The following is a 15,654-nucleotide window of genomic DNA, read 5'->3' on the forward strand; positions in this document are numbered from 1 at the left end:
TGGAGGGTGTTTAGTGTTCCTCCTGATTGATTTCAGCGTTAATAATTAATATGTTTAAAATCTGAGGGCCATCAGGTCACAATATATTAGAATGTGTAAATCGATTCATTTCTCCTTGATGAGCAAAAGAAATTAGTAAAGGTTAAAGATATTTCAGACTATAGAATGAAGCTTGGAATAAAGAAATCACCAGAAAGTTGCAATATCAGCTAAGTGCCAGGAATCATGGCAATGTGAAATTTCAGAATTATTTGTACAGTATTAAAATCTTTTCCTAATGATTATTAAATACTCTCCAATTCATGATCTGACATGCTCACAGCAAGATAATGTGTGCTGAGGTCAATTTAGTCATTTGGTTTTGTTTGATTTTCATATTCCAGCGGGCATTAGAGACTTTGCCGTGAAATTGGACTGTCTAGCACCATTCAGCGATAGGGGAGTTTGAATGGGTTAAAGTTGTGGCATCTTTGCAGGGGCAATAGCACAGATGTGCTGTGCATATGCCGGAAGCATTTAGTGTAGGCAGATCATGACGACAGTCAGTGTCTAACGATTGACGTTTCGAGTCCTCATGACCCTTCAACAGAACTGTGAGTTCTGTTGAAGGGTCATGAGAACTCGAAACGTCAACTCTTTTCTTCACCGATGCTGCCAGACCTGCTGAGTTTTTCCAGGTAATTCTGTTTTTGTTTTGGATTTCCAGCATCCGCAGTTTTTTGTTTTTGTCTCTGTGTCTAACGGTGCTTTGATGCCCAGCCTATTTTGGATCTCACAGGTCCTGTTGATGTCCTCCCTTAAACATGCAGTGCTGAACATTTAAAATTCAATGAATGTACTTGCTGTTAATAGGTTATGTTTGAGCTTTCCAATGTCTCTGTGAAGAAATGTAGCTTATCGTTTAGTTCCAAGCTAAGGTGGATGATTATTCTGTTACTTCAATGATCAAGAGTTAAATCTTCCACATGTGTTTAGAAATATTCACACCCTTCAGCATTTTACATTTAATCTCTTTGAACTCTTCTCAATGCATCTAAATACTCTTTTTAAAGGCAGGCTGACCAAAACTGTGCCTAGCATTGTATTGACCAACAAGTTCATGAAGGCTAAAAAATGTTTCCGTTTATAATCAAGCTCTGTGAAGGTTCATACCAATGATAATAATGTCAAGAGGTTCACAGTCAGCTTTAATCAACCGTAGCAATGAATAATGTTATTTCCTTCCACATAAATATTACCTGAATTAGAGTTCCCATTGCTGATTGCTGCCTGGTGATCCTTGCTAGAAATTACTGTCTGTGATTTGGCTCAGAGGTGATGTTCTCTATTGTTCAATAGCTTAGTAAACACACTATCGAGGACTTCCCATGAAGAATAGACAGTTGAACCAAAACCATTTGATATGGTTCAATGCCTATGGAGAGAAAACAAGCAGAGAGAAGTTTTTTTTTATAATATGAGCACTTCCATGAACCTTGTTGATCAGAATTTCTACGCTGAACAATATAGACTGTAAGATTAATCTGATGTTGCAGTTTTCACTTGATTATTTTTGTGAATAAGAGGAAAATTTCGGAACTTTCTTTGTAAATTTGTTTTTGTTTACAAATTAAGGACAGAAGATTATCTGGAAGGGCCCATGTTAATAAGTGAGCTGGATACAGTTAAATCAGATTTCAGTACACAAAAATATCCAAAGAGGAGAGACAGAAAAGATAAAATAAGAACAAGGTATCATTAGTGTATAAGACAATGAGAAAACATTTTAAGTAGTGATTGCAAAACATGGTGGCTACACAACATGATGGCACTTTAAAATGCAGGCACAGCTCAGTGGTGGTTCATTTTCCCATAAGTGATTAAGGGACAACTTATATTTTATTTATGTCATCAATTTTTTTGTTTCATTCTGTATTTGATGGCTGATTATTGGTTTAGAAAATAACATAATTGCTTTCCTCTGTGAGAAGTTAATGCCACAAGAAGCTGCTGCACGCTCCATGGTAACAAGAAAAAGTGATCCATATAATATGTAGCATAAAAAACACAAGTGAGCAAAACTAGCAAACAAACAGTATAAAAAAACTTTTTCTGACTTAAAATAAGCAGTTGTGGGGTAATCTTGCAATGCTGCTAAAACAAACATGTTAATATTTTACACAGTCTGTCAAAGACAAACGTTTTCAAAAATAATTCACAAATTCAGCCTTCAATTTTCAGACCTACAGTCTTCCAGGCAGATTGTGGGACACTTTGTAAAGAGTTGGGTCACGATTCTTTACAGTAGTATTTTCAAACATTAAGATGCCAGCAGAGTAAGGAATTGTTCATCCTTGTTGGTGTTTCTGTTGTGGTGTGGAGCTTTATCCACCTTAACCAAGGTCAGCAATGCAAGAGGGCTTGGGGCAGTTACTTCCTACATTGGATGTTTCCACTTCCCAACCCTCATAGGAAGCAGGTGTAGGGTCAGCAGGGATATACCAATTTAAGTGGTGAAAGTGGGCCACACCTGGAAGTTGTAGCCAGAATCGTCGATGGAATTCTCAAAATAAAGTTCATATTTTTAAAAACAATCATCTTAAAGTTACCCTTTTACAAAGGGAGTTGTAATTCACCCCTATAATTCCTTGCAGGAGAGCTGAATTTCCCTCCTACTCCCCCTCCTCACTGTTCCCAACTAAGGGCAGAGATTTTACAGGTGTGGAGGTCCCAGATTGGTACACATCAGCACATATACTGGGATGAGCTTCCCCCTCCCAGATTTCCCTCTTCTACCATGTAAATACCGGTACCACTATTCATTATATCCATTTCAATTCACCATGGCCAGAATTTTTCCGTCGGCGAGTTGGGGGTGCGGCCCGCTCACCGACACAAAAATGACGTGGGATGATGTCAGGGGAAACCCCGATGTCACCCAGCCCCACTTAAATCTTCAGGAAGGCGGGCGGACAGCGAAATCAGCTGTCCACCCACTGACCTGTCAATGGCCAATTGAGGCCATTGACAGGATAATTAAGCCAATTAAAGGACCTGCCCGTCCAACCTTAAGGCTGGTGGACAGGCCAGGAGCCCCAGGAGGCTTCTGATAATACACGAATCCTCATCCACCGGCGGGATGAGGCTTCATTTCTGTTTTAAAACATTTTAATAAACTTTATGTGATATTTATTAACATGTCCCATCTCGTGTAACATTGTCACATGAGGGGGACATGTTAATAATTTTTTTATTTTTCTATTTTTTAAGTTTATAAAACTTTCAGCGCTCTCCCTGACACAGCATTTAGTCTCAGGGAGCTGGGCACTCTTTCGCACTTTGACAATTGGGGAAGCATAGTGCTTCCTGTCAGGTGGCCCGCTGGGTGGGCCTTAATTGGCCGGCCCACTCAAAATGGCGGCGGGGCCCGTTTCAGCTGCGGCGATCGGCTGCCTGCTCACCGCCGAGCTGGTGTGGCCCAGCGCCCCCATCAAGGGCAAAATTCTGCCCCATATCTTCAGCCATACAAGGCACCTATTCTCAATCATGCTGAAATGATCAGGATCATAAATCATGCAACAGACTGTCTTCAAATTCACAATTGAAAACAGAGATTAGGGATAAATGGGTCTTTATTGGGTTAGCAAGCTATAACTAATGGAATGCCATAGTGCTGGGGCCTCAACAACAGACAGTCTATACCCAATGTGTGGTAGCTAAATTTGCCGATGACACCACTATAGGTAGGAATGTAAGTTGTCAAGTGGAGATAACGAGCCTACAAAGTGATATGGATAGGTTAAGTGAGTGGGGAAAAAATGTAGATGGAGTATAATGTGGGAAAATGTGAAGTTGTCCGCTTTGGCAAGAAGACTGTAAGCAGTGTATTACTTAAATGGAGAGAGATTACTGAACTCTGTGGTGCAGAGGGATCTGGGTGTCCTGGCACATGGATCTCAAAAAGTTAGTATGCATTTGCAGCAAGTGATTAGGAAGGCAAATGGAATGTTGGTGATTATTGCAAGGGGAATGGGATATAAAAGGGAAGTTTTGCTGCAGCTGTATAGGGTCTTGGTGGAGCCACATCTGGAATACTGTGCACAGCTTTAGTCTCCTTATTTAAAAAAAAAGATATTGTGTTAGAAGCAGATCAGAGAAGGTTCACTTAACTCATTCCTGGAATATGGGGCTTATCTTATGAAGAAATGTTGAACAGGTTGCACCTATAACTCATTAGAGTTTAGAAGAATGAGAGGTGATCTTATTGAAACATGTAAGATCCTGAGGGGACTTAATAAGGTGGATACCCAAAGGATGTTTCCCTTATGGGGAAGACTAGAACTAGGGGATACAGTTTAAGAATAAGCGGTCTCCCTTTTAAGACAAAGATCAGGAGAATTTTTTTTTCTCAGGGGGTCATTAGTATGTGAAATTCTCTTCCCCAGACAGCAGTGGAGGCTGTGTCATTGAATTGAGTTAGATGGATTTTTGATAGACAAGTGAGTCAAGGGTTATGGGAGGCAGAGAGGAAAGTGGAGTTGAGGCCACAACTAGCTCAGCTTTGATCTAATGGAATGGCAGAGCAGGCTTGAAGGGCTGAATGGCCCACTCCTGTTCCTATGTTCCTATTCTTTGTCCATAGGAAGCAGCATTCTTCATTGAAAAACATGAATCTATGGCTCAATCAGTTGCTAAGACTACATCACTAATGCTGGTACTTTGTTCTGTTCCCTCCTGCTGTTGCCACTTAGCAGGAAGTGACAATCCAGGGAGAAATTAGGGAAATTATTAGGTTCATACAAAATGGTGCTGTCAATTATACAAAGAATAACACATACTTAGGAATGGTTACAAGGCAGCATTCTCATTGAAAGCAGCCTTGTAAACTAGCCAATGAAGATTAAGATGCTTATAGATTGCAGGGTTATAATCACTTACCAGTATTTGTTATTTATTTATAATCCCTATCTATATGATTTTAATTTGATATGTAAGTTTTTTTATCCTGGTTTAAGTTTTGTTTTCGCACCATCAGTAGAGGTTGTGGTTAATATTAACTGTTGTTGAATCCTGTGTCCTAAATGCATAGTAACATTTAAAGATAATGGAGCAAGATAGAGATTTAGGGGCCATAGCGGATGAATCACTGATAGATCACAAGTAGAGTTGGGAGCCTATTGGGAAACACTGTTGAGCTGAGGCCTAATCCAAATTGATAACGTGCTTTATTTCACAAGTGGATCATACAGAATGACAACATTAGCATATGTAGTTCAACCTAAACAACTTAGGATGCAAACAAAGAACATGACACCCTTTCCCACATCAGGGAGTCCCCTTACTTGATTTGGAAAATATTTGATTGCCCCCAAAAATGGATGCAGAGGTTACAATGCACAATAAACCTAAACCTGTCCCTTCTGATGTGGGCAGCACACACATTTTGTGATGCCTGCTCATTTACAGGATAGTAGCATGCACCCCAATGCTAAATGCACTTTTGGGTGACTGATACCTCAGCGGAGGCCTCAGTGCATACAAAGCTAGCAGTACTTAAAGCTAACTCAAACTTCCTAAAGGGGAGGTGCATTCTGGCTGGTGCAGGTGTTGGAAGTGGCTAAGGGAGAAAATCAGAGCAGAAAGAATCCGACTAATGGTACAACAAGACTGAGAGTGCACTGCAAAGTTTTCAACCACAGCACTTGAGGATTTGATACAAAAATTGGAGAGGTGGAGAGATGTTTTCTATCCAAAGGAGACCAACCTGACAAACTCCAAGAAGCAACGGGCCAGGTAGCCATGATGGTCAATGGCAGCAGGATTACACGAGGATCAGAATGCAGTGATACAAGAAATGTAATGACCTCACACAAGCGGCTAAGGTCAATGAAGTCAACTTCAAATACTATCATTTTACAACTGAATTGCTAGTCTCATACACTGCTCAGTTCATCGTTTTTCTTCACTGACCAATCAACAATCTCTATCAATCACAACTCATACCTAATGTTCATAGCTGGACAACAACCTCATTGACATTGCTGCAAATCTTACACCCGTATCTCACAGCTTTCACACACTGCCAGCTATTCAACTATGATACCCACATCAAACACTGCGCCACAATCACTGACACTCTTCCCCCTCTCTTACTGAACAAGGTGGAGCATAACAGGAGGCAGCAACACCTAACCCGTGGGGCACAGACATGGCTCTGTGTTCTTGCCACCATGGAGGAGATGCTATCCATCCTTGGAGTGGCCATGACTGAGGCTATGGCCAGAGGTGGTGCAGAAATGATTAATAATGATGGAATCCTCATACCATCTCCTCCTCACATCCCACTTCTCCCTTATATCTACTGATGTACAAATTGCAGATGGTGTAAGTAGTTGCTTTTCTCTCCTCTTACCAAATCCCTACTCTTGTGCCTTTTCCATTTCAGATAGCCGGGGACGGCCACTTAGCCAGGCAATGGTGGAAGCACATGAGATGGAAGAGCGGGAAAACAGTGATGATGAAGAAACACCGTCACTCGGTCTAACACTCACATCCACCATCTCAGATACTGACACTGTGTGTAACTCAGAGGGGAGCTTAGAGGCAGGATCTACATGTGATAAGGCATTAGGCATGAGCAGGTTGCAGCCAGGGCAGGGGACAAGACAGCGCAGGTGCTAGCTTGCTGGAAGGCGAGTTCCCAAGTTCTGCTGCAGAGTGTTTGAAGGGTCAGCCTAAAGAAGAAAGCTGATGGTTATACACTGGCAGACCTATCAGAGAGCCAATGTGTAATGTCAAGGATCCGGGAGGAGATTAGCATCAACTTGGCAGTGGGCCTTGTGCAGAGTTTGGACCCATTCTCTTTAGTGTGCGACATGCCCAACTCCATGAGAACACTTGTGGGCCCAATCATGATGCAGCATCTGGTGGCTGGTGTCTCAGCTTCCATTTCAGCACCAGCAAAAACCACCCAATGTCTGAGTGCTGCATTGGAGGCTTGAACTGAAGTTATACAAGTTTGGCTGATTGCCATGCAAATTCAGTCTACTGTCATTGAAGCTCAGCTTGCTACCATCATGCCAGTGTTTAACAGGGTTTGCAGAGTCTCACAGCTATCCAGTAATCTGATCCCCAGTACATTGCAATGATTGCTGAAGTGTAACAGGTGAGCATTGGGACCGTGGAGCATGAATCTGCTGTCCTCTCTCAGGGTGATTTAATTCATCTTCCCAGCAGTGCCACTTCACTAGTGCCCTTGTTGCCTGCCAGCCAGTCTGGACTGTTGCCAACCATGCGAGGTGGCACAGTCCAAAGTCAGACCTTCTATGGTTTGGAGCTACTCTAAGTCATCCTGAAAGGCCATGTATGAGGACAAGCAAAAGCACCGGAAGACAGGCATTAAAGAAACGCCCAAGAGTGATTAGATGACCTTTGTATGGAATATTGGATGGTTATTTTACATTGTATCCAAGAGCTTGCTGTTCTGGTCAGTAACAGAGGGAAGGTAATATGTGTGACATTTGATGAATGGGTAATTGGGATTGCATTCACTGGTATTGCAGTCAGATGAGTCAATCACAGACAGCCTGGCCTGAAAGGAACTGTTTTGGTTGCCTCTTCCCTTGCTGTTCCTCCTCCTCTTCCTTTGCTGCTCATCATATACCTAGTGGTGGCAAGGGTTATGCCCTCATGGTGGCAAGTTGTGCAGCATGAAGCAGACCATGATGATTATTGACACATGCTGTGCCAAGGGCTAGAGTGCTCCCCCAGAGCAGTGCAAGCAATTGAAGCATTATTTAAACACCCTAGTCCTCTACTCAATCACATTTCATGCGGTAGCGTGGCTTTCATTATGTACTTCCTTATCATGTGAGCATCGGTTGCGCACCACAGTCATGAGCCAGGTGGTCATCAGATGTCACCCAGCAGCTGGCCACTGGTTTGTCATGGGGGCTCAAATGCAGCTGGTGCAAAAGACTGGCACAGAATGAAGGCATCATGACTGCAGCCAGAATAGCACACATTGACCTGCACGATGCACTGAATGTGGTCGCACACCAGCCGGTCATTGATGAAGTGGGATCCCTCAGAATTGATATGCAACCCCTGTAAAGATAGATGTTTACTGCCAATGCACACTGGGGAGGCCTGTAATCCTAATTAAGCACATGTTCACTCTGCCTGTGTCTCAATGGTAAAAGAGAATGAAATTTATTCATCTCTGTTTGCATACAGGGGTTCAATGACTTCCCTCATTCAGGAGTTTGCTTCTGAACTGATTTTTTATTGTGACTGAGTAAAGGGGATGGACGTCGGATTAGAGCAGGGCAGAATTTCCTAATTTTTCCCCAACTTCCACCCATACTCTTTGCATCTATGCTTTAACAGGTGCTTGGGCCCCAGTGTAAGATAGAAAAACTATGATGAGCAGCAGCCCTTTAAATGTCCAGTGCAACAGGTTTGCCTATGCAGTCTGCTACACAGGAGCACAACTCTGGTTTTGTTGTTGCTACAAATTTGGGGCTTGTATTTTATAGAGATAGGTTCTGAGTTTCTGAAGTGCAAGGTAGTTTTATTTTCTAACATTATTTTGAAAATGCACTTAATTAGCATAACTGATGTCACTCATACAAATTGACCATAGTCTTCACATTCCTTAAGAAAAGTCACAGAGTTTATAGTGGTTATTTGTAGGAATATAAATGGATTGTAATATTTAGATTTCAAAACAGCATGGCAGCAAAATTAAATTACCTTGATTTTGATTTGGATAATTCAATTTTAGAGGGTACCATTAAGGAAAATGTAATTTCGAAAGAAATCAGTGGCCAATTCAGGCAATTGCTTACATTATGATCCTCAGTGCTTTGCAACATTACCTAGGACAGTCTTTTATCATTAATTTATATGTATTGTTTTGAAATGCTAAAGCTGCATGGAAAATAATGGGGAAATGTGACGTTTACCCTGGCTGAACAAAGGCTGCAGGAGGAGCTGTCCAGGATGACAGGACACAGCAGCACTCAGATAAGTGAGAGACCTGGGTTAAAGAAAGGTGGGTATTGTGGGGCTGTAGTCAGGAAGGATCGGTGGCTGGGATTGTGGAGAGAGGTCATTTGGGGGTTGGGGTCTTGAGGTTTCAGGGATATGGAAGGAAAATGATAGGAAGAGAGTCTGGAGAGGATGGGTCCTGGGGCTGATTGGAGTCTGGGTTCATGCCTTGTGGTTGGGACTAATGGGGATTATAGTAATTATAGTTTTGATAAACATAGGGCTGCAGCTTTAAGAATAATCCTGTGCTGTAAGATCACATGATCTGTGTGAACCAATGAGTTAGCTGCAAGGGGAACTTCAAGGAGGGAATTCTTCTTTAGTTAGATGCACACATGTAGTTGCTGCTGCTGCCTTGTAAATAAAGTTCAGTGTTCCCATCAAGAAAAGTGGTCTAGAAAATCAACTCTATAACAAACTGGTAACGAGGATAGATCTGATCTGGTACTGTCCCTCATCCAGCGATTTTGAATATCTAAGACAATTAAAAAGAAAGGAAGATATACTCATCCAAGATGCCACAGTTTGGCAGAATCAATCCCTTTGACCCAACCATAGATGACTGTTCTCAATATATAGAACATCTTGTGTTCTACTTTCAAGCCAACAAAACCATGGGGGAGGAAAAGAAGAGAGCAATTCTCCTGAATATTTGTGGGAGCAAAACCTACAGTTTAATTCGAAGCTTGACGGCCTCCAGTGTTCCCGATTCGAAGACCTTCAGTGAATTAGTAGACCTCGTTAAGGGACATTTCCAACACAAGTCATCAGTCACAATGCAGAGGCTCAGGGTCAATTTACGGAATAGATCCCCGGAGGAGACCATTGCTACCTACATGGCAAAGTTACAACAACTAACATAATATTGTGATTTCGGTGAAACCCTGAATGACATGCTCAAGGATCATATGGTGTGTTGCGTGCAGGAGGGTGCTGTTCAACGAAGATTGCTGGCTGAAGTGGACCTTGATTTTAAGAAAGCGTTAGAAACAGCGCTTGTGATGGAAAGTGCTGTAAGGGATTGACAAGTGACTCAAGGTGCACAAAATGGTGCTGGTCTCCTGGTTGGGCGGGAACAGTCAGTGCGAAAAGTCGGGACTCTGCTGCGAAGTGGGAAACATGCTAACCGAAATTTTAGAGGAAGCAGCTTGGCAGCAAATTCAAAAACAATTTTTTATCGAAGTGGAGACAAACATACTCCTAATGATTAGCAATTTAAAAAGGTGGGGTGTTATTTTTGTCATAAAAGTGGACACATATTGAAACATTGCAAAGTGAGATTTAAACAGGCATCCAGGCAACAAACACAGTCCAATGAAATATTTAGTGTGAAAGAGCCAGAAACAACCAATTCTGACATTTATTCCTTATTTAGTATGAAAGTTGGGAACACAGAGCCAATTACTGTCACATTGCAAGAGAATGGTAAACCCTTAAAAATGGAAGTAGAGAAGAATGCTTCTACCACTGTAATAGGAGAACACAGTTTCAGATATTTAAATAAAGTTACCCAACAATTAAATTTGGAACAAGCTTCTGCCAAGTTGAAAACATACACAGATGAAGAAATCCAGGTAAAAGGTATCACCAGAGTGCATGTTTATTATAGACACCAAATAGCACAACTACCAGTGATGGTGTTGGGAGGTAGAGGACCAAGTCTTCTAGGTCAAAATTGGTTAAGGGAAATTAACCTTGATTGGCCAGTGAGATTTCAAAAGGAAGTAGCAGGAGTTCCTGAGTTGGAAAAGAAACAAGGCAAGATACTTCAGAAAGAGCCTGGAGGGTCGAGGGACTGCAACAGGATGAAAAAGGAGTGTGTAGCCATTCAGCAACCTGAAGAAATGAAGACTGTCTTAAACAACAACATAGAAGAACAGCAGAAGAAACTCAAGGAAACTCTGCTGAATTATAGAATTCAAGATGAAGCGATTGAGCTTTGCAAAGAAAAGGAAAACCTGTTGAAAGACCTTCATTACAAGGATCCCTCAGGCCAAAGTTTGTACCTCTGGAAAATTACAAAGAGAAACAGGTAAAATTTAACATCACTCTGAATAAATTGAAGAACCAGTTGGCAGAGAAGACGCAGCAATGTTCAAGGTTCCAGGAGGAAGCCAACAGATACAAGAAGGGGACAGAAGAGCTGAAGAATCAACTGGATGAAGCTGAAGAGGCTTTGAAATCAAAAGTCGTAGAACTTTCCAAGATGCCAGTAGATAATGAAATCATGGGTAGCTCAACTACTGAACTGAGACAAGTTGGGATTTCACCTGAGAGAAGTCTGGGACAATGAAGTCATCAAAAAAAGGCTAAGACTAAGTTCTGTGGTTGAAAGAAGAAAACGCGTAGGAAGAGAATGCAGAATTACTGATGAGGCACCATCTTTGAACAAGACTAAGCCCGATTCTTCCCCTTCTGGAGGGGAAGGTGGAGAAAAGTCAAGGGAACTAAAAAGTGAATCAACATTTGCCTAGTTGTGAGTGACAATTTACTGTTAGTGAAGTAGTATATGTAAGGAATTTCAGTGGTGGACCAAAGTGGTTACCTGGTAAAGTAAGTTCTGTGGCCAGACCATTGTCGTACCACATGGAAGTGGAAGATCACCTGTAAGCATGTGGATCATTTAAGAAAAAGGGAGATACCCAACAAAATTATGTTCCACCTGTAATCATTGCTGCACCTGTGGTTCTTGTTGAAGTTACTTAAACCAGGATAGACATGCCCAATATCTGTGTTGGAGTGGATGACACTGAAGTGCCTGTGCCTAATGAGGTACCTGATGTTAATGCGGTTCCGGAGAATGTGGCTCCTGCAAAAGAGTCGGAAATCATGGAGCTACGATATTCCATATGGATCAGGAAACCACCTGAAAGGCTGAACTTGTAATTGCATGACCTGTGTAAATATTGTAATGTCATGAGATAAATATCCTTGTGAATACAAAATATACAGAAAATCTAAAGGGGGAGGAATGTAGTAATTATAGTTTTGATAAACGTAGGACTGTAAACGTAGGACTGTAACTTTAAGAATAATCCTGTGTTGTAAGATCACATGATCTGTGTAAACCAATGAGTTAGCAGTGCGGGGAGCCTCTAGGAAGGAGTTCTTATTTAGTTATAGAGTTAGATGTGCACATGCTGCTGCTGGTGTCCTGTAAACGAAGTTCAATGTTTCCACTAAGAAAAGTTGCCTGGAAAATCAACTCTATAACAGGGATCTTGGGGCCTGTGGTTGGCCAGCGTCAGTAATTAGAATGGTGCTTTACAAGTAATTAGCCTTTTTTTTCAGCTATTTCTTCACGGCTGATGTTGACTGCCTCAGGGCAGACCAATGTTCCAGTAGGCAGGCAAACTAGGCATCAGACCCCTTATTCATACACAAACAACCTAATACCCACTTCAGGCTTGTATAAAGGATGCTTCTTCTTGGTCCTTACACAAGATGGCAGGTGATGTACTCCAAGGGCAGAATTTTTAGCTCATAGGGCAGGCGTGCACCTGACCTGACCGAGTGTAAAATGACACGCGATGACATTGGGCAAGCATCCCGATGTCATCGGTATCGGTCGGCAGGCATGTGCTGGAGTCGGCATCACAACTACTCACAATTCAAAGGCCTATTAAGGCCATTTAAAAGGTAATTGAAATACGTTTTTTGCTGCTTGTCCAACCTTAACAGTTGCCGGACAGGTGAAAAGGCCCAAGCGTCTTTGCATTCTTTAGGAAACCCCATCCACGGGCGGGAAGAGGTTTCTAACAGCAAATAAAAATTTTAACATTTCATTAATAACACGGCCCTGCTCATGTGATAGTCACATGAGGGGACATGTTTTATAACATTTTTAAAATCTTTATCTCCCTGAGGATCTCTGTGCCTCAGGGAGCTTCCCCAGTGTGCACCCATGTGCCTGCATGAAGTTCACCCTCCCCCCCACCGCCCCTGCCGAGCCCTCCCAATGAGAGAAAAACCCCCTCCTAAGCCAGAACTGTGCATTCGCTTCCTGCCCAACAGTTTGAAGCCTTCGGACACCATGTGGTGCGGAACACTGGGGGCTCACGACCCAATGTGTAGGCCAGAATGTTATAGCAGGATTGGATGATCCAGTGATGACACTGCAACATATTCCAATGCTGATATCTGTCTATAATTGTTGAGGTTTAGCATTAGTTAGTTCATTGGTTTTAAGCATCCATTTTACTTACCATGTATATTGCTGCTATTTGTAGTTAGAGACGTGATGTGAAGAATTTCCTTGAGATTAATCCTCACATAATGTAATAGACTTTGCTAATTCAGATCTAATGAACAAAGAGGCACATTTTGCTCATTTTTGGAACTGGTGAGAAGGATGTTTTTGACATAATGAGAAATACCAAAGAAGTATTCCCATTTGTTGTGTTATGACATTCTAATAGCCTGTTATTATCTGCTATCTCTATTAGGCTTGTGACTTCTTCTGGTGATTCAGGCAGATAAATATTTACACTTATATTCTGATACCTTAATGTTAATTTTATTTTCTTAATTGTTGTTATTTCATCATAGATTTGAAATTTACTTTCAGCAATCCAGAGGTAAATGGAAATGAAAGCTAATGATCCTTATATACCAAAGCCTCCAGATTCATAATAGCATAGTATATTGTTCATGTTTCCTATATCTTCAGCCTCTGAACCAGTCTTGATGCAGATTCTGTATCCATTCTGTAATTTTTGTCAATATACTGTCCTGAGTTACAGGGTGAATTGACTAATGCCCAAATCAAAGTTTTGGTTTGCCTGAGTTCATATTATCGCCAGTCAGAGATTTTACAGGTTGGCAGGGAGTGTGTAGGATGCCAATGGACCATTACTTTCCTGCCACCACTGGCATTTTACCAGTGGCAGGGAAGGTGGTGGATGGTTGGCCAACCCTTAGGACACTTTGACCACGTAAAGGCCCCTTCCTGCTGCTACTGGTATTTTGCCAGCAGTGGGTGGGCATTTCACCAGGTTGCGAGACCGCCAAGTATATCCTGATATCCTGGCAGCCTCCTTGTGGGCTTGTGGGAGGGTCCTCCTGATTTGGCACCTTGTGACCCATGGAGGGGCTCCCCTTGCAGCAAGGGATGTCCCCAGTGAAAGACCCGCCCCTCCCCATCCTTCATGGCCGAACATTTCTCCACCCCCTCCTCACCAAGACCTACCTGTCTGGCCAGAGAAGCCACACAAACTCATCTTAATTCTGGGGCCTCTTCCATGGTGGCTGATCCAGGTCTGCTGCAGTCCCAGCAGTGGCCATTGCTTCCAGTGACACTGCTGAGACGAGAGCTGTTGGCCCTCTGATTAGCCAGCAGCTCCTGGCAGTGGGATTTCATCTCTTAAAGAAACGGAAGAATACAATTAATTGCCCGAGGATCATAAAATCCAGTCATGGTATGGCCATCCGAGATGGGGCTGCCCCCAGCTGTGGACACTGTAAAATACTAGCCCAAATTTTTTGCTCAATTTCTCTAATGACAAATGTGCATCATAACCAGAGTATAATAGTGATCTTTGCTGTTGAAAGAATGCTTTTACAAATGTGCACATGGAAAAAAGGATTTCTGCATTTTGCAAATCATAGAGAAGATTCAGTCCAAAAATAATTATTGTAACAATTGAAATGTATCCTTTTCTTACAGTACAAATAATCTTGTAATGATATTCTAATTGGTTTACAGATATCATGATAGCCAAGATGTCACAAGCAATTTTCTTGGAGCAATGTGGCTTATTTCTATCACCTTTCTCTCCATTGGCTATGGTGATATGGTACCGAATACATATTGTGGGAAAGGAGTTTGTCTACTCACAGGGATTATGGTGAGTAGCATGTTTCAGCAACTAGAAGCAAAGTACCAGAAACTTGCACTTATATAATGTCTTTCCTGATCAGCAGACATCTCAAAGCACTTTACAGCCAATAAAGTCCTTTGAAGTGTAATTACTGTTGTAATGTAGGAAATAAACCAACCAATCTGCACACAGCAAGCTTCCACAAACAACAATGTGATAAATGACTGGAGAATTTGGTTTTCTGTAAAGTTGCTTGGGGCATGAATATTGGCCAATACATCAGGGATAACTCCCCTGCTCATCTTCAATTTAGTGCCATGGGATCTTTTACATCCACAAGCACCTTGGATTAAACAGTAAAGAGGCAGCACCTCCAACAGTGCAGCACTCCCTCAGTACTGCACTGCAGCGTCAGTCTGGATTTTTGTCCTCAAGCTTTGGAGTGGGACTTGAACCCATAACCTCCTGACGCAGAAGCGAGAATACTATTAACTGAGTCACAGATGACACTAACTAAGTGACAGCTAACATGGTACTGCATTCAGTAGATTGTTGAATTAAAACAGTTGTGATGCTAAGAAAGTCAGCCAGAGAATCCATGTGCTTCAAGCAGGAGGACACTTGTAATGTGCAAATGGGGTCTTGTGATCTACATAGGATCCTGATTGCAATTTTGAAGTATAAATGTGTGAAGCACATGCCACCAATGCTGCACCATTTTATGCTGGTAACAAGCATAAGAACATAGGAAGATAGGAACACAAGTAGGCCATTCAGCTCACGAGTCTTTTCTGTCCTTCTATTA

At 42.0% G+C, this 15,654-nt stretch overlaps 1 protein-coding gene across 1 annotated transcript in view; it reads left to right on the forward strand.

The window, feature by feature from the left end:
- The window catches only part of LOC121277197 (small conductance calcium-activated potassium channel protein 2-like), a 157,163-nt gene that overhangs the window by 77,804 nt on the left and 63,705 nt on the right, over positions 1 to 15,654 (forward strand). Inside the window, exon 4 of the mRNA XM_041186346.1 lies at positions 14,735 to 14,876. Within this exon, the coding sequence (XP_041042280.1) occupies positions 14,735 to 14,876 (142 nt within the window). The remainder of the gene's footprint in view (positions 1 to 14,734; positions 14,877 to 15,654) is intronic.

The sequence above is a fragment of the Carcharodon carcharias genome, chromosome 4 (genome assembly GCF_017639515.1).
Source record: "Carcharodon carcharias isolate sCarCar2 chromosome 4, sCarCar2.pri, whole genome shotgun sequence".
NCBI lineage: Eukaryota > Metazoa > Chordata > Chondrichthyes > Lamniformes > Lamnidae > Carcharodon > Carcharodon carcharias.